The following is a 26061-nucleotide window of genomic DNA, read 5'->3' as shown; positions in this document are numbered from 1 at the left end:
CCAGCCGGCTTACTTCTCGGGGAGGCTTGTGAGCACCACTGGCTTCTCTGGAGGGTGCTGGAACGGCGGCCAGAGTGCAGCATTCCGGGTAGAACTGACTCAGAGTCCGAATGCCACAGAGAATTTGAGTCACCGTGGCACGGCCCAGCCTCCGCGCTCTCCTGCTCCCAGCCTCCTCCTGAAATCAGTTAATATTCCGATACCTGTGCGTGCGGAGGACGTGGGCTGTGACGGTTCATTCTGCGTGTTAACCGGCTTGGGCTGAGGGATGCCCAGAGGTTGATCAAAGACGATTTCTGAGCGCGTCTGTGAGGGTGTTTCTGGAAGAAATTCGTGTATGTGAGCCAGTGGACTGAGTGGAGATGGCCCTCCCCAGCTCAGGGGAAGCATTCTCCATGCACGGACGGCCTAACTGCAACAGAAAGGCAGAGGAAGGGTGAATTCTCTCTCTGGCTTTCTCTGATCCAGAGCTGGGACATCCATCTTTTTCTGGCCTTGGACCTCAGAGCTCGCGGTTCTCATATTTTTCAACTACGAGACTGAATTGGACTGAATTTGGACGAAGACTGAATTATGCCACCAGCCTTCCCGGTTCTCCAGCCTGCAGACCGTGCATCGTGGGACTTCTTAGCCTCCATAATTTTGGGAGCAGATTCCCATAATAAATCTCCTCTTAGAGATCTGTTTCTCTGGAGAATCCTGAAACACATGTCAATGAGAAATGCGGCTCCAAATGCCTCGGTCAAGGTCTCTGTGACCTCGCATCCCAGGCTTGGGGACAAACACCTCGTCACACACACCCAGTTCCCAGGTGGCCTCCTCCTCCTTATACTCCAGCCTGGGCTGAAGGCCACCTGCTGTTGTGATGACACCAGCTCCAGAGACTGAAGGGTGTCCGCTGCTGCGGAGTGGGAGGGAGGCCGTGCGCCCAGCTCTCAGGGCAGAGAGGCTCTAGCGGACAGGAGACCTTCCACGGGGTGCACGGGTCTTCGGGGGCCTCGAACACATCTGTCTTTCCAAGTTCACCTCAGGCACCCACGCTTAGATTGTCCACTCCAGGGTTCTGTCCTCTGGAGACCCTGCCTCAGCCCAGTTCCTGCTCCGATGGGCCCTTCTCTTCTCTCCAGGTTGCAGAGTCCATTTGCTGGGATCACAAGAGGGGCAGGAACCAGGCCCCCGAGGCAGGCAAGTGAGCTGGCATGAGGGAGGCAGGAAGGCATGTGTAGAGACCATAGGTAGGGCACCGGTGTTGCTGGGAGCCCCAGTTTCTGATCCCAGGGGCGCACAGGGCTGATGTGGTCAGACCCGGAATCTCAGGGTTGAGGCCAAGATGCTGTCCCTGGGTGGTGAGTTTCTTTAATAATCGAACCTGAGCAGCGCCCCCTTTTACTGGGGAGTCCCGGCCTCGAAGCGCCCTATCTCCCCTTAGCCGCACCCTCCGGAGGGCGTGTGAGTTGGGAGGGGGCCCCCAACCTTGGACTCACGGGCCTGGGGCGTGCCATTGTCTTCCTGCTGTGGGCACCGGCCCCCAGGGCCTCTTCACTCTCCTCCCAGGGGCCCCCCGTAAGCCTCTTTAGCCTGTGCTCTACTTGTAATAAAGTCCCATGGCAGTGGAGTTTAAAGACACAATTATGCATTATGGATAAAGGGCAGCTCGGCATCTGCGCGTGCTCTGTGGCTTCCATAAGCAGGCCGGACAGGTCTGTCCTCTCCCCGGAGCCCCAGGATGAGCCGGGGGAGGGGCCCCTGAACTAACCCTGGGGTTCCTGCCAGCCTTCCCTGGGATCGTACTACAAACTGAGGGATGTTCGTGACCTGCATCCTGTCTGTTAGCAGCAGTCACTAAGATGTTCCCAAACGCGGGGAGTTCGGGGTTCTTTTTTTTTTTTTCTTCTTCTTCTTCTTCTTCTTTTCCTTTTTGCCTTTTTCAAATATTTATGAAGAGATTTTTCATTTATCCTGACACATCTTCTCCACCGTGGGTGTCAGCTGGGAGGACTCAGACAACAAACTCCAGAAGGTATTTTCCCTAAAGCAGCATCTGGCTCTATTGGCAAGTGCAGCGGGTGGCTTGCTGGGAATTGGCCGAGGCAGAGGGAGGAGGAGCTTGGGGCCCAGACAGAGGGAGGAGTGTTTGGGGCCCCGGGGCATCCTGAGAGACCAGGTACGTCTGCCACTTGACATCCCACAGCCCCAAACCCCCACATGAGCCAGGCACGGGACACCCCTCCCCCACCATTAGCACCACTGTCCACGTCTCATCCTTCCCGCCCTCTGGTCGGATGCCAAAGCTCCCTGACTTTCCCAGCTAAACCAGAGGAGTGGGGAGGGGAGGGTGACCAGCTTCCCACAGCAGATTCCAGTTATTAGTGGGATAAGGTGCTGGAGAAGACGATGCTGGCTTGGCCCCTGTGTCGCCAGGCTCTCCCAGCCCAGGAGGCCTTCGGTAGAGCCACAGCCCTGGCCAGGGCTCCCTGCTGGGCGTTTCCCACCTGCTGGGTGAGAAGGCAGACACAGGCGGACAGCATGACCCACACTGGAGACAGGGCAGGTCGGCTTGCTTGCAGGGCTAGAAGTGGTCATGAGAGCTTTGTAGAATCTCCCAGATGTTAACCAGCAGAACAGCTGCTTTCCCCACTCACCCTAGGCACAGCCAGCCCAGACGATACCAGGGGCTCCCCAGCCCACCGCTCCCTGTCAGTTACCGCAGGGTCTGAGTTGGGCTGTGCTTGCTGGCAATGAATTTAGTCAAAAGCCAAACTCTTTCCAGGAGACCTTGGGTCCAAAGGAATCATGGCTTTGTGTCCAGATTCTTTCCCGGGCTATACGTTAGGAATCACTTGGGAGCTTTAAAAAAAATACTGATGTTCAAGCCCCATTCCAGAGTGGTCAGAATCTCTAGGAGTGGGGTGTATATCCCCAAAGTCCCCCTAGGCCATTGTCAAGGGCATCCGGGGTTGAAAAGTATTGAGTTATGGCAAGAACGTGTTCCCTAGAGACAGCCAATCCTACTCCGGAATCCTAGCTCTTCCGTGTATTAGCCTTGACCGTGAATAAGTTACTTGTCTCCGTAAAGCCTCCATTTCATCATCTGTAAAATGGGGATAGCAACGTTTGGGTTGTTATAGAGTGCTACTGCATACATAACGTTCCAGTAAATGAAAGCTGCTGTGGGGGCCATCGCATCACAAATCCAGCATGTGGGACAAGAGATGGTTAGACTTGGGTGTGCAGAGGAGCCCAATGGGGCAGTGGGTCAGGGAAGGGGGAGACACAGCACCTGGTTCCCGGATGCTCAGCGCCATTACCTGCAGGTAATGGCAGAGCTGCCTCAGGGTGTCCCCCTCTGGGTAGGGGTCACCAGAGGACAGGTGCCATCCTCCAGGGGACAACACCCTCCACAGACACAGCACCAGCTAAAGAATCCTTCTCCCTGAATTTAAAAGAATCTAAAGCACTTAACATCTTTCCTCTAGGAAGTCAATTCATTTTCCATCCCCTGTTTACCTGGAAATGGTCTGTTATCAGACCCAGCCAAGTGTGGAGCTGGATGTGAGTGTCTAAGCACTCGCTCTGCCCAGTGGTGCTTTGGTCTGGGGGTGGGGGTGGGGAGAAGACCCTGAGGCCATGCCAGGGAGCAGGTACTTCCCAGCAGACACGTCAGAGAAGAACCCGGTGATTCTGCAGACCGCTTGAAAAGAACCCCAAAATCTTGGCTGCACCCATCATTCATACGGTAAGTATTATTTCTGATTTCATGTGATGCTCATCTACCAGGGGACACCCGCTGATTTCAGACCACCTTGGCTCGGTCAGCTGGGGCCAGGCCCATCACCCGTCCTCTGCAGCTTCTTCCGGCGGCTCTCCCAGGGCCGGTGCTGCTGGGCCACGTGGTGGCTGGGGAGGACTGAGGAGCTGGCCTTGGCTCGGAATCCTACACCACTGGGCGCCTCAGGGCCTGCTCTCCTCTGGCCACAGAGTTTTGACGGTCGACGGCCATGATTTTAATAATGTCTGTTGGTGTCTCTGGTTGGCACAATCGGTTAAGTATCCGACTCTTGATTTTGGCTCAAAGTCGTGAGATCGAGCTCCGCGTGGCCCAGCATAAAGCCTGCTTAAGATTCTCCCTCTTCCTATGCCCCTCTCCTGCATTTTCTAATAATAATAATAATAATGTCTTTGTCACCCAGAAGACCCACATTGATAGGTTTCCAGAAGACAAAAGGAATGGACAGAGAGGGGCCCAGTGAAAAAAAATCCCGTATTTCTGGACTGGAGAAGTTTTCTTACAAAGGAATACTTGAGTCTCATAAAGTCAGTGATTATTCGTGGAGGAGGATACTGAGTAACTTAAACCTAACTGTTAGGGGGCATTAATGAGTGAGTTAATGAAAGCTACCATTTATTAAGCACATATTAAATCAAAATTATAAGCATGGGTTCTGGAGCCTGACTGTTAAGGTTCACAGGTGGGTACATCCCTTGGTGAGGGATTTACCAGCCCTGTGTCTTGCTCACCTCTTGGATGAGGATTCATATAATACGGCTGCTTCAAAGAGTTTGGGAGTAAACCAAGTGAGTCCCATACAGCGCAGTAAAGCATTTAGAAAGGAGCCTGGTGCTTGTGGAATGTTCCGGAAGCTTCAGCTCTCAGCACTGTTGCGACAGTGTCTTGCCCAGGCTCCTAAATCTGCAAACAACCCCAGCAGGCAGGTGTCTGGGTCGCCACTGTTCTGAAGCCCAGAGAGCTTGAGCCACTAGTCCAAGGCCACACAGCTGCAAGTGACAGAGCACGACTAGAAACCTGGGTCACCCTGAACCCAGTGACCTTTCCTTTCCTGTTCACAAGAAAAGGCCGTGGAGAGAAAAGCAGCAAAGATGCAGCAGCCCTTCAATAAGGACATGAGCGGGGATAGCCAACGGAGGCGGCAGAGTGCAAATATTCCATTGATATCCATGATTCAGAAAGAAATCTCTGGATAAAGCAAACTCCCCCAGTCGGTAGCAAACACAGCTCCACAAGGGCTGAGGGTAGCCAGTCCCGTCCCCCGACCACCCCGCCCCCGGGCAGGCCACTGAGAGAATGAGGGAGGCAGGAGATGCAAGGGAAAGGGCCACTCAGGAGCCGAAAGTAGCCAGATGGACCGTGCACCTGACCTTGCCCTCCACAGCCAGGCACTTGGCAGCAAAGTTCTGCATGAACCGCTGCCGGTTCTTGCAGGCTCCTGCCCAGGGCTGTTATATTTTAGGAATTAAAAGCTCCGCTCTGGCGAAAGCACAAACGCTACGCGTCCGTTGCAGGACGGGGCTGCCGCCGGCCGTGCTCTCCACCCAGCCCGCCGTTTCAAATGCTTGCACTCCCTGGGCCGCCGATTTCTTCCTTGGAGTGTTCTTCTCAGTCCTTTGAGAGTCGGCTCAGTTTCAGAGGCCGTCTGTGGACAAAGGAACCTCTCGGCCTGTTTGTCCTGTTGAGTGTTTTGAAAAGAATGTTCTCAGAATAACCAGCTAACTATCAGGCGTGCTGTGCCGGAAGCTTTGGCCAAGTCAGGCCATTAATATCAATATGCTCATCAGCGGGGCTGGTTCTGGAACAAATTCTAGCGGGGGAGACCGCCCAGCCTGCGACTGAGTGCAGCCCCTAGTGGGATCCGGTTTGAAAACACACAGGTCTTCAAAAAGCCCACACGGACTTTGCTCATAGTTGGCCGCTTTGTTCGCTGTGCAACACTGACAGCAGGCCACTGCCTTCCCCTCCCACTGACAGTAAACAGAAAAACCTGGGGCGGCGGGGTGGCAGTCGGAGGACCCCAGATCAGGGGTGGCCTTCTGCCTTCCACTCTGGCCAGCATCAAGACAGGCACTGGGAGTAGGAACCAGGCAGGAGGAGGAGGAAGAAGGCAGGCTCCTAAGGCTGGTTCCAGCCCCTGACAGCAGCCCCGCTCAACCTACCTGCCCAAGAAATGGGGAATGTGCCTCATCCTCACTCCCTTGTCCACTCACCGCCCCGCCCCTGGGGTTGCAAGACGCAGCCCCTCCTTAACCTCTCCACCCTCCTGTGACCTTGATGGTCATTTGAACCTGATTTCATCTGGATGAAGACATGAAAGAAGAGAAGCGGAGGAAGCAGATGTGGGCAGAGGGACTTGGAAGACCCTGAGCCCCGGCGCCCTCTGTTAGCTGGCTCACCCTGGCTGGGCTCGGGCAGAACTGGGTTCAAATCCCAGCGCAGTTGTTGATTCTGTGTGGCTGCAGGTGCGTCTCCTACAGAATGGGGGTAAAGGCATCGACCTTATGTGCTTGTTGCCATGATGAGATGAAACGATGCCCATATAGGAGGCAGCACAGAGAGGGCACTCGGGGAACGCAGGTGCTCTTCCCTCTGCACTTCCAGGCGCTGGCCTGGCGTGGAGATAGTGAGCACCCCACCGCTTCACTGTGGCAGGGCTGAGAAAGAAGGCTGCATATCCGGGCCCAGCCACCTTGAATGGGATATAAGTGATAAGCAAATGAAATGGAATAAACTTGAATACATAAAGCCAAGGAGCATTTTCGGATCTGCGCTCCTCCTCAAAGGAACCTACTGAAATATGAAGAAAAAGAAAAAAAGCCATTCTTGCGGTGTGCATAATCTGACGGGGGAGGCTGTCCGTACCAGGATCTAGAGGCATTCTTCTTGGATTCTGAGCAGCTTGGATGGGCTACAGATAAGCCTCCACACTGAGCCAAGCCCCGGAACCTTCTAAGTCTCATCCTCAACCCTGTGCTATAGAAAATCAAAATCACTCTTTCTGTCAATTCACCGGAAATATCTCCCTGGCTCTCCAAATATCCCCCTCCCCCCCCCACCCCCGCCCCCGCCCCATTAAGTCTTCTAAAATCAGCAGAACCATCTGCTTTGGGCATGGAAATGAGATAGTACAAAAAGTTGCCACCCGAAGGTCATTATTTCTGGAGGACAAAGGGGGAAAGCAAAGCTTTTAATAAGGGCTCTCGGAACCGTGTTCCCCCTCGCTGGCGGAGGGCCTCTCCCTTCCTTCTGACTACAGATGCTGGGCGGCTTTGACATGCCCGTTACACAGCATGCACAGTCTAATGCGTACTGCCCTCCCACGGCCACTGCCCCGCCGCCTCACCCCGGAGCTGGGTTGGTCGGAGGGTTCGGAGCTCATTCATTTGTCCTCACAGCCAGAGTAAAGTGAAGAATTGTGGTCATTACCCAAATGAGCAGGTGAAAGGGAAAGAAACCCGTTTGTGTTGAAAAAGATGGCTTCAAAGGACTGATCTAAACACCTCCACCTGCTCAGCTGTCCACAGAGGTAGTAATGAGTACAGTGAGTTGGCCCCTCCCCCCACTGTGGATCTGACACTGAGCAGCTCCCCGAGGGAAGATGCCAAGTGTCCGGTGTCTCCAGAACAAGACCAGCCCAGAACCTCCTCCTGAGTAAGCAAAAGACACATCCCTCCCTCGGAACTGGAAATGTCACATGGGAGAAACTCCGGGGACCTCAGGCAGCCCTTAAACACTGCCATTTAGAGTTCTCTAATCCGGCTGAGCAGAAATTTCCAGATTTAAATTGTGCTCACCCAGGCATGATGAATGGTCTCAGACAGTCTTGAGTTTGCTCCAGCTCCCTTCACCGGCGGTCAAGTCCTTATTTGACTCCACAGTCTACACCCTGGCCATCTCGGGACTAAGCATGGCTGCCGGTTGGGCGTCCACAGATAGAAAGGCAAGTTGCTAAGCCCCATTGGGGTCCCCTTCTCCCACGTCCAACATGTCATATATATATGTAACACAGTCAAGCAGCACTCGACAAGGACCAAGAGGCAGTTTGGTGCCCTTGAAATATTCTGGTTATTGGGATCTGAGCTGAGACCTTGCAGGTGTGAGACCTTGAGCGAGTTAGTCAACTTCTCTGGGCCTTGGATTCCCCAGGTATTGTAAGGGCGATAACAGTGAGAATAACAGATGATGTAGTAACATATGTCCGCTCACTGTCTCAAAAAAAGGGGAGGCAGTATTTACTACTGATTCCACAAATGATCACTAAGTCGCTAAGTGTATGCAATGTGCAAGGTACTCTATTTGATCCTCAAAAGCATCTGAAAGGGGGGGCTGGAGAGGTGTCTTTCTCTCAGGTGGTTCTGGCTTGTCCAAGATCACCCACAGTTAGTGATGGAGGCAGGCTGAGATGCTGACATCTTGGCTCCCAGTACAGGGCTATCTGCACTCTCCCACATGCTCCTGGGAATGCTGGTGGGAACTGGTCCATTCGGGCTCTGATGAATGAAGATTTCCGTTCTGTTTCCGTGGGATTAACATGAGGATCGCTGGCTTGGAAGAAGGCCCCATCACGCGTGCATCACTTCCCAGGCCTAAGAGCAGACTGAGGGAAGCTTCTCACTCCCGCTCCACCCCACAGATAAATAAGATCTGTTTATCTTGGTTCCATTTATTTCTCTCAAAGTCCCCGAGAAAGACTGCAAGCAGGACGGAGTGGAAAGGATGTCCCCGAGGGACCCAGAAGCAGGCTCAGGATGCTGGTTTTCACACCATATTTCTTGGAACCCTAGGTCCACAGGGGTGCTCTCGGGGCTACAGGGGGTGGTGTAGGTGGGTGGGTACAGGTAATCTGGGGCCCCTGTTTAACCAGAGCTATGCCAGCCCTGACCTACATGGCTAACTGGTAGGAGACTTGGTCTATTTATCTGGGGCTTCTGTTTAAGATTTAATTTGAGGCAAAGATTTGCTCCTTAAGGAGGAGAAGAAGAAGAACAGTAACAACAAGAAGAAGAAAGCTTGAGATCTACCCTTCTCGGTGCTTCTGGGGACAGAACCTAGAATTTATCCTTGTGGATATTAGGGACATAGGAAGGCAGCCCTGCTCTGAGTCAGAGTAAGCCATCTCACACCAGGTGTGCACCTTCAGGCATACATTGGGCACCTGCTGTGTACAGAACCCCAGATCGGGTGACAGGTGGATGAAAGTAGAATACAGGTGACAGCTCTCGTCCTCTGAGACTCAGGGTACCCACGAACAGATACCCCAAAAGCAGGAGAAGGGGCCACAAATATGAATTAATGCAGCTAGCCTGGTCCTTGGGCTACATTATCTTGGGTTTTATTTATAGGCTCTAGTGTCCCCCAGTCAGACTCTGATTTTCCAGGGCACAAGGAACACCTCTCAGTCTGCAAACATTTCTCCACTCCTTACCACATACATCAGATATGAGAAAGGCTCACAGGCTCATGGAAGAGAGACCACTAATTCCAGCATGAGGTCATTAATTTTCCTTGGGTCGCGGGGGCCAGGGAAGGTGCTAGAAATGGAGGTGACATTTAGTCTGCACCTCACAAGAAGAATAGCAACTCTTGGCACACTTCTTTCAGTTTCCTGGGGGTCCAGGGCAGCAGCCCCAGGGCAACCATCAAGGGTGCCAACCACACGAGCTTTGGGGAGGGACAGAATGATGTCACGCTGGACATCCCGGGGCTTGTCTCCGAAGACCTTTTGGAGAGAAGAGTTTGGAGCTGAGGTTTTGAAGGGGAAGGAGCCCGCATTGGCTCTGGGAGAAGGGAGCGTGTCTAGGTTGGGATCATGCCAGCAGCAAAGGCAATTAAGTGAAGCCAGCAGGGCTGGAGGCAGAGACTGGCAATAAAGGGACAGAGGTGAGGGAAAGCCAGTTAAGCTCCAGTGGAGGGAAAGGCAAAAAGAAATAAAGGTATTCAGGAGGGAGCAAGAAGAAAGAGGGGAACAGCTGAGGGCTGCCGTGCTTGAATTGGCTACAACTAGGGTGTTCCTGGACTCACAGGAATAAAGCACCCAGAAATGTAATAATGGAGGGGAGCCCCCTCTCCAATCACAACCCCATTACCGCTCTGCCTAACAGGGATGCTATGTTCTTCCCAAATGACCTCTGGCTGACACCCCTTTTCTCCCTCAACCCCAAATTCTGGGTCCCCTGGAGGAGCTGGTGGGGGCAGGAGCAGTTAGGTGGGGGAGGGAAGGGGCCAGGGCCTGGCTTGGCCTGTAATATCTCTCAGCTGTGACCCACATCTGGGGCTTCTGGAAATCTGACCGGAACATTCCCACTGCCAGATTACGCCTACACCATCCATCGCCAGGTAAAGGCACAGATTTGTACACGGGGCAAGGAGGGCCACCCCCCGCACGCGCACACACGCACACACTCCACAAATGAAAGAGTCCCCGGGCCATCTAAGGGAAGGCTGGATGTCCTGGGTTGAGTAAGCGAGGTGGCTGGCAACGCGGTTCCCCTTCCGTCCTCCCGGGAACCCGTGCCTCGGCTTCCTTCGCTCCAATAATGTGAATGAACCCTGGGAGAGGAGGCGAGAGCGCGTGCGAGCGCGGAGAGGGGAGAGGAGCGGGGGAAGAGAAAATCCGGGCCGGGGGAGAGGGGCCGAGAGGGGAGCGCGAAGCCGGGCGGGGGCCGAGGCGCGAGGGGCGGCGCCGAAAGGAGCGGGGCGCGGGCCCGGAGCGCGGCGGCGGCGGGCGGAGGCGCGGAGGGCGCGGGGCGGAGGCGCGGGCCGAGCCGGGAGGGCGGGCCGAGAGGGAGGAGCCCCCGGCCTCCGCCGCCAGCCCGCCCGGCGGCCCGCGCAGCCCTCACTCGCCGCCGCGCCTCGGAGTTTGAGCCCCGGCGGGGCCCGAGCGCAGGCACGCCCGGGGCGCGGGGTCGGAGCGCGCAGCGCGGCGCCGCCCCCCGGCCCTCGGCCCCCCAGCCCGGGCGCCCCCGGAGCGGCGCGCGGAGGGAGGAGGGCGGGCGGGCGCGGCGGGCCGGGCCGGCGGGCGGCGGACTATGAGGCGCCCACCATGGTGCGATGCGACCGCGGGCTGCAGATGCTGCTGACCACGGCCGGAGCCTTCGCCGCCTTCTCGCTCATGGCCATCGCCATCGGCACCGACTACTGGCTCTACTCCAGCGCGCACATCTGCAACGGCACCAACCTGACCATGGACGACGGGCCCGCGCCCCGCCGCGCCCGCGGCGACCTCACCCACTCGGGGCTGTGGCGGGTGTGCTGCATCGAAGGTACGGCCGGCCGCGGCACCCACCCACCTCCCGACACACACACACGCACACGCACACCCTGCCCGGGGTGCCGGCCGGGAAGGGGGTGGGCGCGGCACTGGCTCCGCGCGACACACAAAGGAGCCGGAGCGAGCGGGCGGGTCCCCTCGCGGCCAGCTGTGCACCAGCTCGGGGTCCCTCAAGCCGATCCCACAAACTCCACGCACACGCACACCCCCTCGCACACAGACACAATGAAACACACGGAAACTCACACGGGCGCGCGTGCAGCCCGAGACCGGAGCGATCCCGAGGGGCCGCGCCGGAGCCCCCGGGGGAGGTGGAGGATGGCGTGGGGGCGGGAGGAGGCTGGAGTTGGGGGGAGCGGACCGGAGAGGAGGGGAGGGAGGAGGGGGAGGGGTTGCTTGGCAACCGGTGTCTGTGCGATTGCTATGGGAACTGGCCATCCTGGGGCGGGGCCGGCCGGGGGCGGGGAGCGCTGGGGCCGCTCCTCGCTCGCTCCAGGCCCGGACCGAGGGGTGGGGGTGGGGGTGGGGGCTGTGCTCCGAGCGGCTCTGGGCGACCTGGGTCGCCGGAGCCTGACGCCACCCAGACCCTGCTCCGCCGCCTACTCCTCCACGGGGCCCCGGCCCGCTGCTCCCTGCTCGGCGGGGAGGGAGGGGTGCGTCACCGAGGCTGCCCCCCACCCCAGACTAGGGGAGCAAGTCCTTCGTCGCGGTCCCTCGGCAGGGAGGCTGCGGGAGACCTCGGCAGGACGCCAGAGTGCGTAGGGGCGACCCGCGGACCAACAACTGCCTGGGAGGGGCGTGGCCGCCCCGTCGGTGCAAGAGGGGCGGCCGCGGCGCCCTACGGGTGCGCGAGGGGGGCGTGAAGTAGGTGTTGCAAGGTTGGAATGCCTCTGGGGGCCGGGATTGGGTGTCCCGGGACCAAGGGGACCGCTCCCTCTGCGGGAGGGGCCCGGACGCCTCCAATGGCAAAATGCGCCCGACTTCAGCGCCTCCAGCCCGCCCCGCTGCGGAACGGGAACTAACAGGTGGCTGTGGAAGGGCGGTCTGGTCCCAGCCAGGTTGTGAACGGGGCCTGCCGCTTTGGTCTTGGCTTTCAGATCGGAAAAGGGATGGGGGGAGTTGGCGGAGCGTTCCTTTCCGATATCCTTGGACAGAGTTTCCTCTTTCTTTTTCTGTAACCTTTTCCCGTGTGTTAACTCCGCCCTTCCGTCATTCGAGGAGTTCTCCCACACACCCAGCCTTCCTTACTGCAGTTACAGCCCCTGCAAATAGTTTAGCGGGTTTGGAGCTTGGTGGAGGTTGGTAGGAAGCTCTTAAAGAGATGGCCCTTTTTCTGGCCGCATTTGGAGTCATATAAAAAGAGGCTTTGTAGAGCTGGGTCGGCTCGGGAAGGCTGAACTTGCTCCCTTTCCCCTCCTCCTAGACCTGCCTTCTCGGGAATCCTGCCCACCTCTGCCCCCCACACCCTCTCCCAGACGCGGCTGCCTTGCCCTTTGCAATTTGGAGTTTAGTGCCAGGGCTAAGTGGAGTCTTGGAGGAGCGGGCATAGGTGCAATCAGTCGTTTGGGAAGCAAGCCACACAAAGGATCGGTGGGCCCACGATCACACCCTCCTCTTTTCTTTTGAAAAACATCATTTCTGGTGTGCAATTGCTCAGATCACAAACACCTACTCTTCTCATCTGGAGAATGTACCCACGTCACTACCAGCCACGGCACCTGAATTAGACACAGAACAGGGGCCGCAGAGCCCCCATGTTCTCCCTCACAGAGGCTCGGGGGGCACAGTAAGTCATGCCGCTGTCATCACCCGAAGGCACCTGTGGACCCCAAGCCTCCCAGTTTCCCAGTGGGAATCGGAACTAACTCCTCCACAGCGGCGAGCCCCGGCCTCTGCAGAGCGGCTCGAATGCCTCCTTTATTAATTCCTCATCCTAATTAGGATTGATGCTGCACTTAGCATCTTGCCAGCTGCCTCGAGCCGTTTGCACTCGGTGTTCATCAAGAGAGCCCCAAGCCGATCTGGGCAGCTGGCTCCGCTGGCGGAGGGAGGGTGGAGAATTGCCATCTGGGGGACTTCACCATAAGAACTGAGCTGCCTCTGTCATTCCCCACCCACCAGCTCAGGGGTTCTGAGGGCCAAACCAGGCCACATCCAAGGGCTGGACCACCCTCGGACCAACCCAGGACCAGGAGGGCTGGTTCAGGATTCCTTGTTGTGGCTAGGATCATCCTTCCCTGGACCTGGGTGGAAACTGCTGGCTCACCTCGGGGAAGCACAATCGCCTGACATCTGTGAGGCCTCCACCTGCTAGAGAGCGTCCAGGCGGGGACCCAGGAAGCACAGGGATCCCATGCCCCTCCCTGGGGACCGCCCCCCCCCCAGTGTTGGCTTTGTGTGTAAAAGGCATGATTTCCACCTGTTCTCTAGCCAAGTGCTCCCAAAGCTTTACATGGGGGGTGGGGGCAGAGAGAAAAGAAAAGATCAAGCCTCTGGGCTGAACCTAGAGAAATATTGGAGCAGGGCCACTAACAAAACACTGGTTGTGACTGAGGGTTTGCTGGCGACAGTGATTCCATTTCCTGGTTGTCTCCCGTCAATGATGCTGCTGGGACCGGAGAGCCGAGCCCTCTGCGTACTGAAGGCATCCCAGCAGTCGGACAGGCCCGCCCCCAGCCAAGCAGTGCTGGCGTCACCCCAGCCTCTTTCTGCACCCCGCTACCCCAGATCCTCTCTATCGGACAAGCGCTCGGAGTCTGTGCATGTTAGCCCACGGCACGTTCACAACAGCCCCAAGAGGATACTGTCTGCATCCCTGTAGGCAGCTGAGGGTATAGAGGCTCAGAGAGGGTGAGGCACTTGCCCGGAGGCACCCAGGTAGGAGGCTGCTGGGCCAGATTTGAGCCTTTGTCTCACTACAAAGCTCTTCCCACCATGTCATCCTGCCCTTTCCCAAACAGCTTCTGGGTTGCCATTAAAAATAGAACCAAGTACTTGACTACCCAGCGGAGCCTAGCTCTGAGGTTGGGCTGACAGCAGCATGAAGGCATTCAGAAGTGAGAATGTACAAGTGATGCCCAAATTGCATAACATACTCTTTCTCCCCTCCCCTCCCCTCCCCTTTCCTTCTCTCTCCCCTCTCTCCTCCCCTCCCCTTCTCTTCTCTCTTTGTCTGTTTCTGCCTCTGTCTCTGTTTCTGTCTCTCTCTTCTTCTACCACGTTCTGGACTAGCCCATCCCCATCACTATCGGCCTCCTGCTCCCTTCCTTCCCAAGCCCACCTCATTCTTTCTTTGTGTCTTTGGTGACACTCAGCCCAATGCTGGGGACACGGGAAAGAAGTCCTAAATCTTTGTGGACTTTTCCCTCGTAGGTATCACCAACCAGCATTTGCTCAATCTCTAATGCGTCTTGCAATTAGGCGAGGTATGGAATGTAAGCAAGCATTAGGGAGCGTGCACTGTGTCCTGGGAAAGTCCCCACGCCCGCTCTTAGTTCCGGAGTGTCCGCGGGGGCCGCTGGAGGTCAGGGTCCGTGAGGGACCCACCACCCTCACCCGAGCAACGCCTCTCACCCAGTAAACCCAGACTTCATTCACGTTATGGAACACAGAGAAAAAGAAACTGTTAGTACTGCATCTCGGGGCCAGGGGAGCCAGAAGACAACTCTCAGGGACTAGCCAGGGGCTTCAGCCCGCCCAGGCCCCGCCCAGTTGCGGGGGGGCGGGGCTTCCTCCTCCAGGACACTAGGAACCCTTTCCAGGCAGGTGCTGGGAAGATTTGCCTTACCACACTCCCAACATAGGACCATTCAGAGACGTTTTGATTCAAATAACGTCCGTTCCACACCCACTCCACTCCCAGGCACTGCGCTGGGAACTTTTCCTGTCTGTGTTTGCTTTCATTTTCTCTTGCGAAAACTCACAGGCAGCCTGTCCAGTCAAGCCCGGGTTGGGGGACAGTAGCCAGAGCAGGTCTCCCTCAGCTAGTCACCTCACCCACCGGCTCTCCTTTGCCCTCTGGTGTTGATAAAGATGCCCATCACTTGGTGAAGACCTCCGTGCAGGACTCCGTAAGTTCGTGTAACTGTCAACCATAGTTCAAGGCAAATATTAATTACCTGCCTTTCATAGATGTGGAAGATGAGGCTTCCGATGGTCAGAGCTCTTGAGTGCTGTAGAATGTCTTCTGTCTGAATAGATGAGCCCGCTTTCCACCAGCCAGAGGATGTCCTTTATTTGAACCACACAGATTTGGGAAGGGGTGAGTGAGGGTGTTGTCTTATCCCATTGGCTTAAGCAACATTTATTTCTTAGAGTTCTGGAGGCCGGAAAGCCAAGATCAAGTGCCAGCCAATTTGGCTCTTGGCTTGCAGGTAGCCCCCTTCTCACCGTGTCCTCACAGGGAGGAGTGCAAGCTCTCTGGTCTCTCCTTATCAGGGCATTAACCCCATCATGAGGAACCCCCACCCCGACCACCACCTCAGACCTCATCTAAACCTAGTCACCACCTCCAGAGCCCCACTGCCAAGTACCCCAGGGGGTTAGAGCGTCAACCTGTACAAATTTTGTCCACATATAGGAATTTCAGAAGGACACCAGCATTCGGTCTGGTAGAGGGCTGATCTCCCTTCCTGCGCCTGCTTCCCCGGGGCTCACTCTCTAGCCACTCAGGAAGGGGCCCTGGCAGCCCCTTCTCCTGTCTACCTTCCCTTAATGTCCTGCTTTGTTCTTTGCGGCTTTCTCTCTTCTTGTAAGAACAACCCAGCTCCTTTGAACTGGACCCGCTGACTTCGTGAGGAGAGGCTGGGGTTCCCAGGGGTCTGATTTAAGGACCTCACCACAGAGCCGGCTTTGGAGGACCCCCCCCCCGTGAGGGGCTTCAGAGAGGCTCAGTGGGAACGCAGCAGCTCTTTAAAATAAATCTCCTGGGTCAGTCTCTTCAGATGCAGAGACTCGAGATTTGGGGGCTGTCGTCACAGAAATGCAGTGGAAGAGACCTCGGGTCGTCAAACCCAGAGTCTCAGAAGCCAAGGGAGGCAAAGAACGGTGTAGCCAAACCAGAACTGCGGAAGAGGGCCTGGTGGGCCTGAAGGGAGGGGCCTAGCTGCTCTGGAACTTTCCTTCCATTTCTGGCTTTCAGCTATATAAGCCCCAGAGAGCCCCCTGCCCCCAGCCTCCTGGTTGAATCAGGTTCATGAGGCTTCCACACACGGGCCAGCAGGGGGAGGGGGGGCAGGGCTCCTCTGGCCAGAAGAACCTCTGAAGATTACTTGGTTCAGTGACTCCTGACCTTTTTTTCTGCTAAGACACACACGCAGAAAGGCTCTAAGGCACCAATCTGCCGGGCCTGCTTCTTTTTATTCATTCATTCATCCAATCCACTCACTTATTTTCATTCCACACATGCTCGCCGAGTACCTGCTCTGTGTCAGGCGCGTGAGGCTCTCTGTCACACGGCGGACGGGACAGAGTCGGTCCCTGCTCTCCCGGAGCCAACATTCTCATGGGGTAGCTGACGTTTCCAGGCATGGATGAGGGTTAGGATGGATGCAGAGCGGAGGTGTGCTGGGAGAGGCTGGGGAGGGTTGCCATCGGTTAAGGGGACAGGGAAGAGCTGTCAGAGGACCGGAGGAAGAAGGAAAACCTTCCAGGAAGAGGAAAAGGCAGGCTGAGGCTCTGAGGCAGGAAAGGCCGGGCAGGGCTCCAGCACCGCGTGGGGGTCCTCGAGAGGCTCCTGGAGGTCAGGATCAAGATCAATGCTTTGAGGAGTTTGGGGCTGGGGAGTAAATTGACCTGACTTATGGTTTTAGAAGAGTCTTCAGCTGCACATGGGGAGTGGAGACTCTGGAAGGCAAGGGAGGCCACCAGGAGACCAGTCTGGTCCTCACTGCCAGGGACCCGAATGGCAGCAGAGGTGGGGAGAAGTGGAGAGAAGGATGGGCAAGGGGAGGTGAGGAGTCAAGGCTGACTGCCTGCATTGACTCCTGGATCTGGGGCTATGGCAGCTGCGAGACGGCACGGCCATGGCCGAGTGGGGAACACGGAGGAAGGAGCAGGAACGGGAAGGGAAATCAAGCATGTACCCATGGGGGTTCCAGGATTTGGCGCGACCACCCAACATGCCCTCCACCGGAAGTCATGCTGGGAAGTCCCGAGGAGGGTAACTCAGGAGGACCACTCTGGCATCACGGGCCCGAGTGTCTGGATTCATCATCAATTGCCCGTCACCCCGGGACAGGGTTTCTCAACGGCAGGACAGCGACATTTGGGGCTGGGTCCTTCTTGGTGGCGGGGGCTGTCCTGTGGGCTGTAGGCAGTTCAATGGCGTCTCTGGCTTCTCCCCACCAGAAGCCAGGAGCATCCCTCTGCTGCCAAGTTCTGATAACCAAAATACTCCCAGACGTTGCCCAGTGACCCCTGGGCATGGTGGCGTGGGGGGCAGAGTGGGGAAGCAAAATTAAGTCTCTGTGGAGGCTGCTCTAAGGGAGTCAGCCTTTAGGTGGGGGGCTGGGGCGGACCCGATTTCTGGCAGCTGGTAGGATCCCCACTCTTGTCGCATTCCTTCAAGAAACCATATGTACAGATAGAACGAGGTGGCATCTGCTTTAGGTGACTGGTGGCAGAAAGGGTCACTTCTATTCCCTTCTTAAGAGTAATGACTTACAGGGGACCCAGCTCACCCCTGCCTGTGACACCCCAGCGTGTGTCCACACTAGAGATGGGACCTGCCCATGAGGCCCGAGCCTCACACTCTGCAAGCAAAGGAAACCCAAGGCCAAGGAGGCAAAGTGACTCATCCAAGGTCACACGGCTTGTTGGTAACAGACCTGGGGCAGAAGGGGGTGTAGGGACTGCCTGGTTAGGGCTCGCTGGGCATAGCCTTCCCTCAGGCGGGCATGGGGGCAGAGGCTGGACACTAGGCAGCAAGAAACACAGGGAGATGAAGGGAACTCACTCCCTCCGGGCCTTCCTCTGCCACAGCTCATCAGCTCCATCACAGTTAACCCACAAACACACACTCAGAGCAGCAGCCCCTGGCCTCCGGTAAGGACACGTGAGCACCGGCCAGATCCCTGAAATCGGGGTCAGTTAGAGAACACGCTGGTTCTAACCCCAGGGCCACGCCCAAGACCCCCCGCTCCATACCCCTCGCAATCCTTCTCTTTACCCCCCTGGCGCTCAGAGGGTACTGATGAGACTGTCTCTTCTGAACTGAGAGTCAGGATGTGGTACCAGACGAAGGACATTCCTTTTCGAACGTAACAATTTTCTTTATGTGAAAACCTTTCAAAGCTGTGAAAATGATATCATACGATTTTACTTATTTAGTTCCTCTCCCTCCAAAAAAAGAGAGAAAGGAAGAAAGGGCCCCGATCTAAAAAAAAAAAAAAAAAAAAAAAAAAAAAGTGGAGGAGACATTGGGTCAGAAGTAGAAACAAGAGCAGGAAAGTAAGGTGATGGTTGAGTCCGATTAGCACACAAAAAGCACGCTGCAGAGGCTGGCTGTGTTGCTGGAGATGGGCCACCGCTTGTCCCTGAGCTTCCCGGTACTAGGGACAGACAGGAGAGCATGACCAAACGTGGGGTGGCCAGTATGCACATGGTAGAGGAGATCTCTGCTGGAGAGAAGCCTGATTGTCTCTGATACGGAGGCCTGGGAGCAAAGTATTCCCTGCTTCCTTTTATCACATTAAAGTAGACTCTGTTGAAAAGGCAGCGTGGTGGGGGGGGGGGGGGTGGCGAGGCAGGAGGCCAGGTTTTCAGTTCAAATCCCGGCTTTCCCAGGTAACTGTGCTGCTTGGGGCAGGTTACTTAACCTCTCTGAGTTGTTCACATACCTGGAAAATAAGATAATGAAGCAACAAATGTGAAAGTGCCCAGCGCACAAACACAGAGTAGATACTCCGCAAACGGAATGCTTGTTAGGACAACCCTGGGGAGGACTCAGGAGTTTCCCAGCAGGTTCCCAGGTGTAGAAATGCCCCTTTGCATTTCACGCGCTCTGTGATTTCTCTGCAGTGGCAGGACAGGGCTGCGGCCCGATGACCCTCCTAGGGAAGCTCCGGGGTTTTTGCAAAGCAGACGGTCCTGCCCCTGGAGGACTCTGCCAGCTCAGAGATGACAGACTGTGACACCATACTCAGCCATGCCTGAGGTTGGCTCCCCCTACCCTCCCGCTTTCCTGGAGCCGGGATGGGGCCTGGGAGCCACCCTGTTGGGGATGCTGGGTCCGAAGAGTAATCTGATTATTTTGCTCCCCTAAACATCAGGATCTGTCACCTCATTTCCACCCCTCTCCCCGACCTCCAAGGTCCTTCAAGCCAACCTCCCCTAAGAAACCAGCCAACCCCCAGCCTCCAGCTAGCAAAGCTTGTAACCCTAACAGCCCTCACCCTTCCCCTGCCTCTCCCGCCCCTCCCCCAATTCCAAGGATTGCACACCCGAAGCCAGGTCCTTCCTGCCGACATCCACCCTTCTGTGCCTCCCACCACACCAAGCCCACAGAGGCAGAGGTCCTCCCAAGAGCTGGTTAGGTGTCCCTCCTCCTCCCTGGCCATTGCCCCGTCTCTGAGAGTGTGGAAAGACCACAGGGACTTTTTGACCCAAGCCCAGCTCCAGAGCCTGGGAGAAAACCCATTAGCTAAGGCCGGTCAGCTTCCCCGGCTCATCATCTGCCCTGGCTGTCTCCATCACCCGCTGGCCCCAGAGGAGCACGGCAGGACTAAATGCCCACGGCAGCTCACTTTCCCAGCCCCCACTAGCCCACAAGGAAGCACCGTACACCCAGCCCTGAAGTCATACGGACGTGGGCTTGAGTCCGGACGTGGGCTTGAGTCCGGACGGCCACTCATCAAGGTACCTAACCCCCGCCAAACACCAGTCCCTTCATGGTGGGATAGCCCCTGGGGTCGCTGGGAAGGTTTTGTGAGAACACCTCACGGTTATATGCAAAGGGTTTTGTGCAAAATTACCTCCGAGGCGCCTGGCATCTTGTAGGTATATTCAAGGCAGGATTACCTTCTCCCTGGTTCCATGTTTCCGGAACATTGGAAATTTCCCCAGAAGAACAAAGTTGTTCTGCGTTTGCAGCGGGCTTGAGCGGGGCCCGGGGTCAGCTCACTGGCCCCCAGCGTCTGGGAACAGGAAGACACGGAGCTTCTCCGGGGATGTTCGGGCCAGGGGAGAACATGGTGCCGTGTCATCACCTCTTGAGGCAGAACTGCTCGAGTGGCTTCTGTGAACCATAAAATCAGAACCCAAGGGCTCTCCATTAGGAGTTGAAATAAGGTCTAGCACCAAGGCAGTGCCCAGAGCGGTGACGGCAGCCACCCGGGCTGAGAGTCGCTGCATCACATTTCCTGGCACTGAGGCTGTCGCTGCGAACTCCTGTGTGGCGGGATCCGGGCTGTGACCGAGGAGGACAGGATGCTGGGCTGTGGACACGTCAGAACGGGGGTCAGGAGACCTATGGCTGGATCCCAACCCTGCCACTGACCATCTGAACCGCCTTCTGCTTGTCCCTCGACCCCGCAGAGCCTCGGTTTGCTCGTTTGGCCGATTGGCAAGTGACACCTGCGCTTCCCTCCGTCCTGGCCCCCGCCTCCCTCCTTCTCCCTTTATCTCCCCACCCCTCCCCCCCCTCCCTCCTTACTCCTTCCCTCTTCCCTGCATCCTCCTTTTGTCCACTGTCCCCCACTGGGGTTAGGGGACTATGCAGTGGGAAGGTGCTGGCAAGGCCATGGCCGCTCCCACGGAGGCACTTGCAGAGGGGACAGGACCTTTGCACGTACTTAGCAAGGAAGCGTATGTGGGCAGCAGCCTCCCATATCACATGAGCTGCTGCTGGCCAGCGTGGTCTCTCCTCAGGACAATCGGTCACGACTCCTCTCCCACCCAACCTCCAGCAAACACTGTGAGCCTGCTCTGGGTCCAGCACCGTGCTGGCCACCACAGAGGCCAGACGAGAGCTGCTTTCCTGTGGGAGCTCCCCTAGCCCTGCCAGCTTCCCCCGCGCCAGAACACACCTGCTGCTCCCCTGCCCCTTCTCCCCACCTGGCTCCCAGCCTCTGTCATCTCTCGCCCTGATGCCCCAAGCAGGGTCCTGACCCATGTCCCTGCTTTCTCTCCTGCCCCCCACCCCATGCCAGCCCTTCACTCATAGCCAGAAAGTTCTTATAAACATATAATCAGGGGACACCTGGGTGGCTTAGTGGGTTAAAGCCTCTGCTTTCAGCTCAGGTCATGATCTCAAGGTCCTGGGATCGAGCCCTACATCGGGTTCTCCACTCAGCAGGGAGCCTACTCCCCCGCCCCCCCCGCCATCTGCCTCTCTGCCTACTTGTGATCTCTGTCTGTCAAATAAATAAATAAAATGTTTAAGAAAAAATATATATAATCAGATGACATTCACTCCCCAGCTTGACAGATTTCAGTGGGACCACAACCTATCTGTGATCAAGTCAGGCCCATTCCCTGATCTACGAAACCCTGCAGATGGGGCCCCACACACCTCTCTGATCTCTCCCACCAGACGTTCCATTTTCCAGAAAAAGTGTCAGGGAAGATGTATCTGAACCAAGCCCATGTGATGGTTGATAGCATGAGGGCTGGACAAAGAGACGTGCATTTGAATCCTGCTCTACCCTGCTTTCCCTGCGAGCTTGGGCAAACTCCCCCAGCTGCTCTGAGACTCAGTTTTCTCATCTATAAAATGGGATAGCATGATAGACAACCCCCAGGGAGTGGAGCCATTCCCCAAGACACAGCACCAAGCAAGAGTGGTCTAGGGGGACTGGAGATAGGAGAGCTGGACTCCGGGTGGGCTGAGTGCATAGGGTGGGGGACCACCCCTCGCTAAGGGAGGAGGCAGGGCAGACCTGGAGACACAGGTGCGGGAGTCATCTGCTGGATGGACGAAAACAGTTCCCCCTTGTGATGACGTGTCAGGTCATGAACATGAACCCGAGTGCCTTCTGTTCCCCAACGGGACCAATGGCCCTGTGGCATTTGTCCTTAATGAACCAAAACCAGATAAAAAAACAACAGGTTTTCTATTGTTGTAGAAGGTATAAGAGGTAAAATAGACGTTACTGGGATCCTGAAATGTTGACATTCACAGTTTGTTTGAGGAAGTGGCAGGGCAGGGGAGAGAGCAGACAATTTAAAATCAAAACCATCCTAGAAAAATCCAGACCTGAGTCACAGGCCATGTGCAAAGGCTGCAAAGTGACTGTTGTCACTGTATTCACGGGCTGGGGGCTTGTGCGGTTAGGACCCCTGAGTGTTGGGTGTTCTGCTCTCACCATCTTATAATTCTTAATCATTTTTGAACAAGAGGATCTGTATTTCCACTTTGCATTGGATCCCATAAACAGCATAACCTCTCCCAAGTGTCCTTCTGCTCCGAGAAGGAACTTTGTGGAGAAAAATGGGACAGAGAAGCTGACACTGGAAGGTCCTGAGGTTGTGCAGAAATTGGCAGTCAGGGTGGGAAGCACAGGTGGGAGCTGGGAAGTAGATCTCACTGCTCTTTTTTACCCAAGGGCTGGCCACCAACTCTACACAAGGACAGGGGCTGCCTCGGAGAGCAGTGCGGCTTAAAACTCTGTCACTGTGAAGCATTTATGGGGTGCCTGCTGAATGCTTGGCTTCGTGCTGGGCTCGATGGGTGCAGAATGTACCCTCTGGTTCCAGGGAACCCACAGGAGACAAGATGGTCACACACGACAGTGCAGGGCATGGAGAGCTCCAGAGCACACCTGGCTGTTGGGGCACCCTCCTGGGGGCACCAGCCGGACCCGTATCCTAGGGTCACCGGAGGATCAAGAGGAAAACACACACACCTGCTTTGCGATAGACATGCAAAACACAGGGGCAGTGTAAGCGGCCTCTTGGAGAGAAGTAGGGCATGGTGAGGGCATGGGAAGGAGCACGGCTCAGATCCCCTGCGGAGTGGGGTCTGAGCCCAGGCTCTGCCTCCTGCTAGCTGCGAGGTCACCTGCCAATCATTTCACAGTGTCTGTAGAGCCTCAGTTACTTTCTCTGCAAAATGGGCTGTAGCACCCCGACAGTGCAGACTTGCTCCCAGGAGCCAAGATGCACTGTGTCCGTGCTCAGCTCGAGCCAGGAATAAAGGGTCCAGTGCCCAGTAGTTACTGTCCTTTACTAACCCAGCACTTGGGGGCAGTGGGAAGGGGTCCCACCTGTAAGGATGGGTCTCAGAGGAAGGGAGTCTCTGGCGAGCCCCCAGCCCAAACCACAAGCAAGGGAGAGCGTCCAGATCCCTGAAGGCTTCCAAGGGACATTTCAGGACACCCAGGCTCCCTTCCAGGGGCCGGACAGTCCGGCCAAGGCCGTGTCACCAGCTCATCTCTGCCACACGGCGGGGGGAGGACGGCCCGCGCTTGCTTCCGGCCCTCGCTCTGAAAAGCCCCGATAACAAGCGCACATTGACGGCCGGGTTCCCCTGGGCGAGCGCGCTCTTCCCGGCTCGCATCTGAGCCCTCGCCCGAGACGTTTTCTCGCTTCAGCAATTTGGCATGTCATACAAAGGGGCTCTGATTTTTCCTGATGTCCAACTCCTCTTGCCTGAAAAATAGCTTTTGTTGTCTTTCTGCCCACGGATTCCTTGCGTGGGAGTCAAGGCCAGATGCCTGGTGAAGAGTCCGGTTTGCTTAGCCATGTGCGGGGTCCCCCTTCTTCCGCCTTGGTGGCCCTTTGTGGCCCGTGGCCCCTGAGGTTCAGTCTTTCCAAGAGTTGTCTTCTGGCCCCTGGCCTGTCAACCACCTTCACACTGGTCAGTTCCTCTCCCCACTGGGTGGCTGTGTCCCAAGGGTACTGGTTGGGGTTGAGACCAACGCGCACTGTCCCACCATCACCACACCCAGCCAGCCAACCACTAGGTCTCCTTCCGCGAGCCTCCTACCAAACCAACGTGTTTTGTTCTCCCCCCCCCTCCCCAACCTCCCTCCCTCTCTCGCTTTCTGCCTCATACCCCTATTTCTTCCTCTTCCCTTTGCAGTATGCCATATTCAAATCACACAGATCCTCTCCTGCGTCTTGTTCAAGGCAGACTTTTGAAAGTTCTTGAGGCACTTACGAGATAAAAATGTATTATCTTAAGTCTGTGATTATTAGAAGGTTTATTAAGCATGGGAAGAATTCTATTAAGTAGCAAATTGAGTGAGTCAAAAACCCATAGATGTGGAACCTCTAAAGGTCATCTGGTACAAAATAGATGGGAATATGGTATGATTATTCTATGCGGCCAGAAAAAAAAGGAAAAAAAAATACATTGGAAGGAAATTCACCAACGTGTTAAAATGGTGGTCGTGGGAACTATGCATGATTTCTTTACTCTCCTTCTATCTTTTTCAGATTTTCTGTTATGTTGGGGAGTTGGGATTTAGAAACCTGATATTTAAATTTAAAAAGCACCAGGGGGTCGCCTAGGTGGTTTAGTCAGTTAAGTATCTCCCTTTAGCTCAGGTCATATTCAAGGTCCTGGGATCAAGCCCCCCATCAGGCTCTCTGCTCAACAGGGAGTCTGCTTCTCCCTCTCCCTTTGTAATCTCTCTCTCTCTCTCTCTTAAGTAAATAAAATCTTTAAAAATAAATAAGTAAATAAAAAGCACCAGGGCCCATCTCTCGTCCTCAGAGAGATGAATGGGTGTGTAGGTTCATTCAGTGTTAATGGTGTTTTTTCTCTTTATTCTTAAATGCCTCCAGGAGCGTGCTCCCCGGCATCACGCCCGGTCACCTTTTGTCAGTGTTTTATTACAGGCCATCCCTGACTTATAACCAAATTGATTCCTGGATGAAAGCCTCTGTGAGCTATCCACGGGCGAATTTTTGTTTCCTGCAAGCGCAATTTGCACACTGGCTTTGCATTCCTAGAAATCTATCTCATGCCATCAAAGTACCCAAACTGACCACAAAAGTAAATGAAAAAGAAATAAAACCCCAGATAGACGCTCCTACACACTTTTCTCCCATATGTAAAACTAAGCACTTCGTATAAAAGCTGCATCATGAAATGTTCCTTTGGGGGAATTTTTCTGCCTGAGCCAGACTGGCCCACATTTCTCGAAATAGGAATCCAGTGAAGTTTGAGCAGAATTTTCTTTCCTTTTTTCCCCCTTCTCTCTTCTGAAAAATCTCCCTGTGGCAAGTTTACGCATGCTTCATGGCAAAAAAAAAAAAAAAAAAACCCCTCAAATAAAGCATTCTTGGGTCTCAGATTTTTTCCATTGCCAATTCCATTTGTGTAAATTCTTTGCAAAAAGGCTTTGCATGGCAAATGCTGGAGGAAAGGTACTTCCCACTATGACCTGTACCAACCCCACTCTGCTTTTCGGGGCAGTGAGTCAGTTGATTCTTCAAATGCCCGGCGATGCTGGGCTGTCAACGCCCAGGGGTTCCTGAGGCCAGATGCTTGCTTGTTAGAGCTGCTTTAGTGAGTAGCGGTGCTCTTAGCAAAGACAGCCGTGCGAGCCGCCCTGCAGAGGCAGACGTGAAGTCCCAGCCCGGTGGCTGTGGCTGTGATGCCCAGCCTTAGACTAGAAGGCACTTCCTTGATTCCCGTAAAAATCGCTGGGCCTCTGATGGTGTGTTTGTTCCTTCTCGTTCAGTCCTTCCCAAAGCCAAAAACAAAGCACTCATCTTCGCCCTTAAAAGCCCTTCATGTTCTCGGAAGCGGTGCTTATGTCTTCTCTTAGTTCTCCCATCTCGGAAGGATCGGGAAGGAAATTTACCCGTCTTTGTTTTGTTTTGTTTTGTTTTGTTTGTTCTTAAACCTGGTTGTTTTCTCTAGACCATTTCTGGCTTTCAGTCAACAAGCCTTTGTGGGGTGCCCACTGGTGCAAAGTGCCCTGGGCTGGAGGCGGTGGGCGGAGCAGGAGGAGACCCTCCCCACTTCTCAGAGGCGGGTTGTTGAGTGGCCCATGAGCAAGTAGGTGCCCAGGCCAGCCCCGTCCTGCCTGATGGCGCCCTTGTTCCCCTC

The 26061-nt window shown here is 55.5% G+C and overlaps 1 protein-coding gene across 1 annotated transcript in view; it reads left to right on the top strand.

Moving 5' to 3' along the window:
• Window positions 1–10574: 10574 nt before the first annotated feature.
• Window positions 10575–26061, top strand: part of CACNG4 (calcium voltage-gated channel auxiliary subunit gamma 4) — a 57922-nt gene continuing 42435 nt past the window's right edge. The window contains 1 exon segment of the mRNA XM_032321782.1: window positions 10575–11052. Coding sequence (XP_032177673.1) covers window positions 10833–11052 — 220 coding nt within the window. The 5' untranslated portion in view covers window positions 10575–10832.

The sequence above is a fragment of the Mustela erminea genome, chromosome 18 (assembly GCF_009829155.1).
Source record: "Mustela erminea isolate mMusErm1 chromosome 18, mMusErm1.Pri, whole genome shotgun sequence".
NCBI classification, from domain to species: domain Eukaryota; kingdom Metazoa; phylum Chordata; class Mammalia; order Carnivora; family Mustelidae; genus Mustela; species Mustela erminea.
The sequence above is the reverse complement of the archived record's forward strand: the minus strand, read 5'-3'. Positions and strand labels throughout refer to the sequence as shown.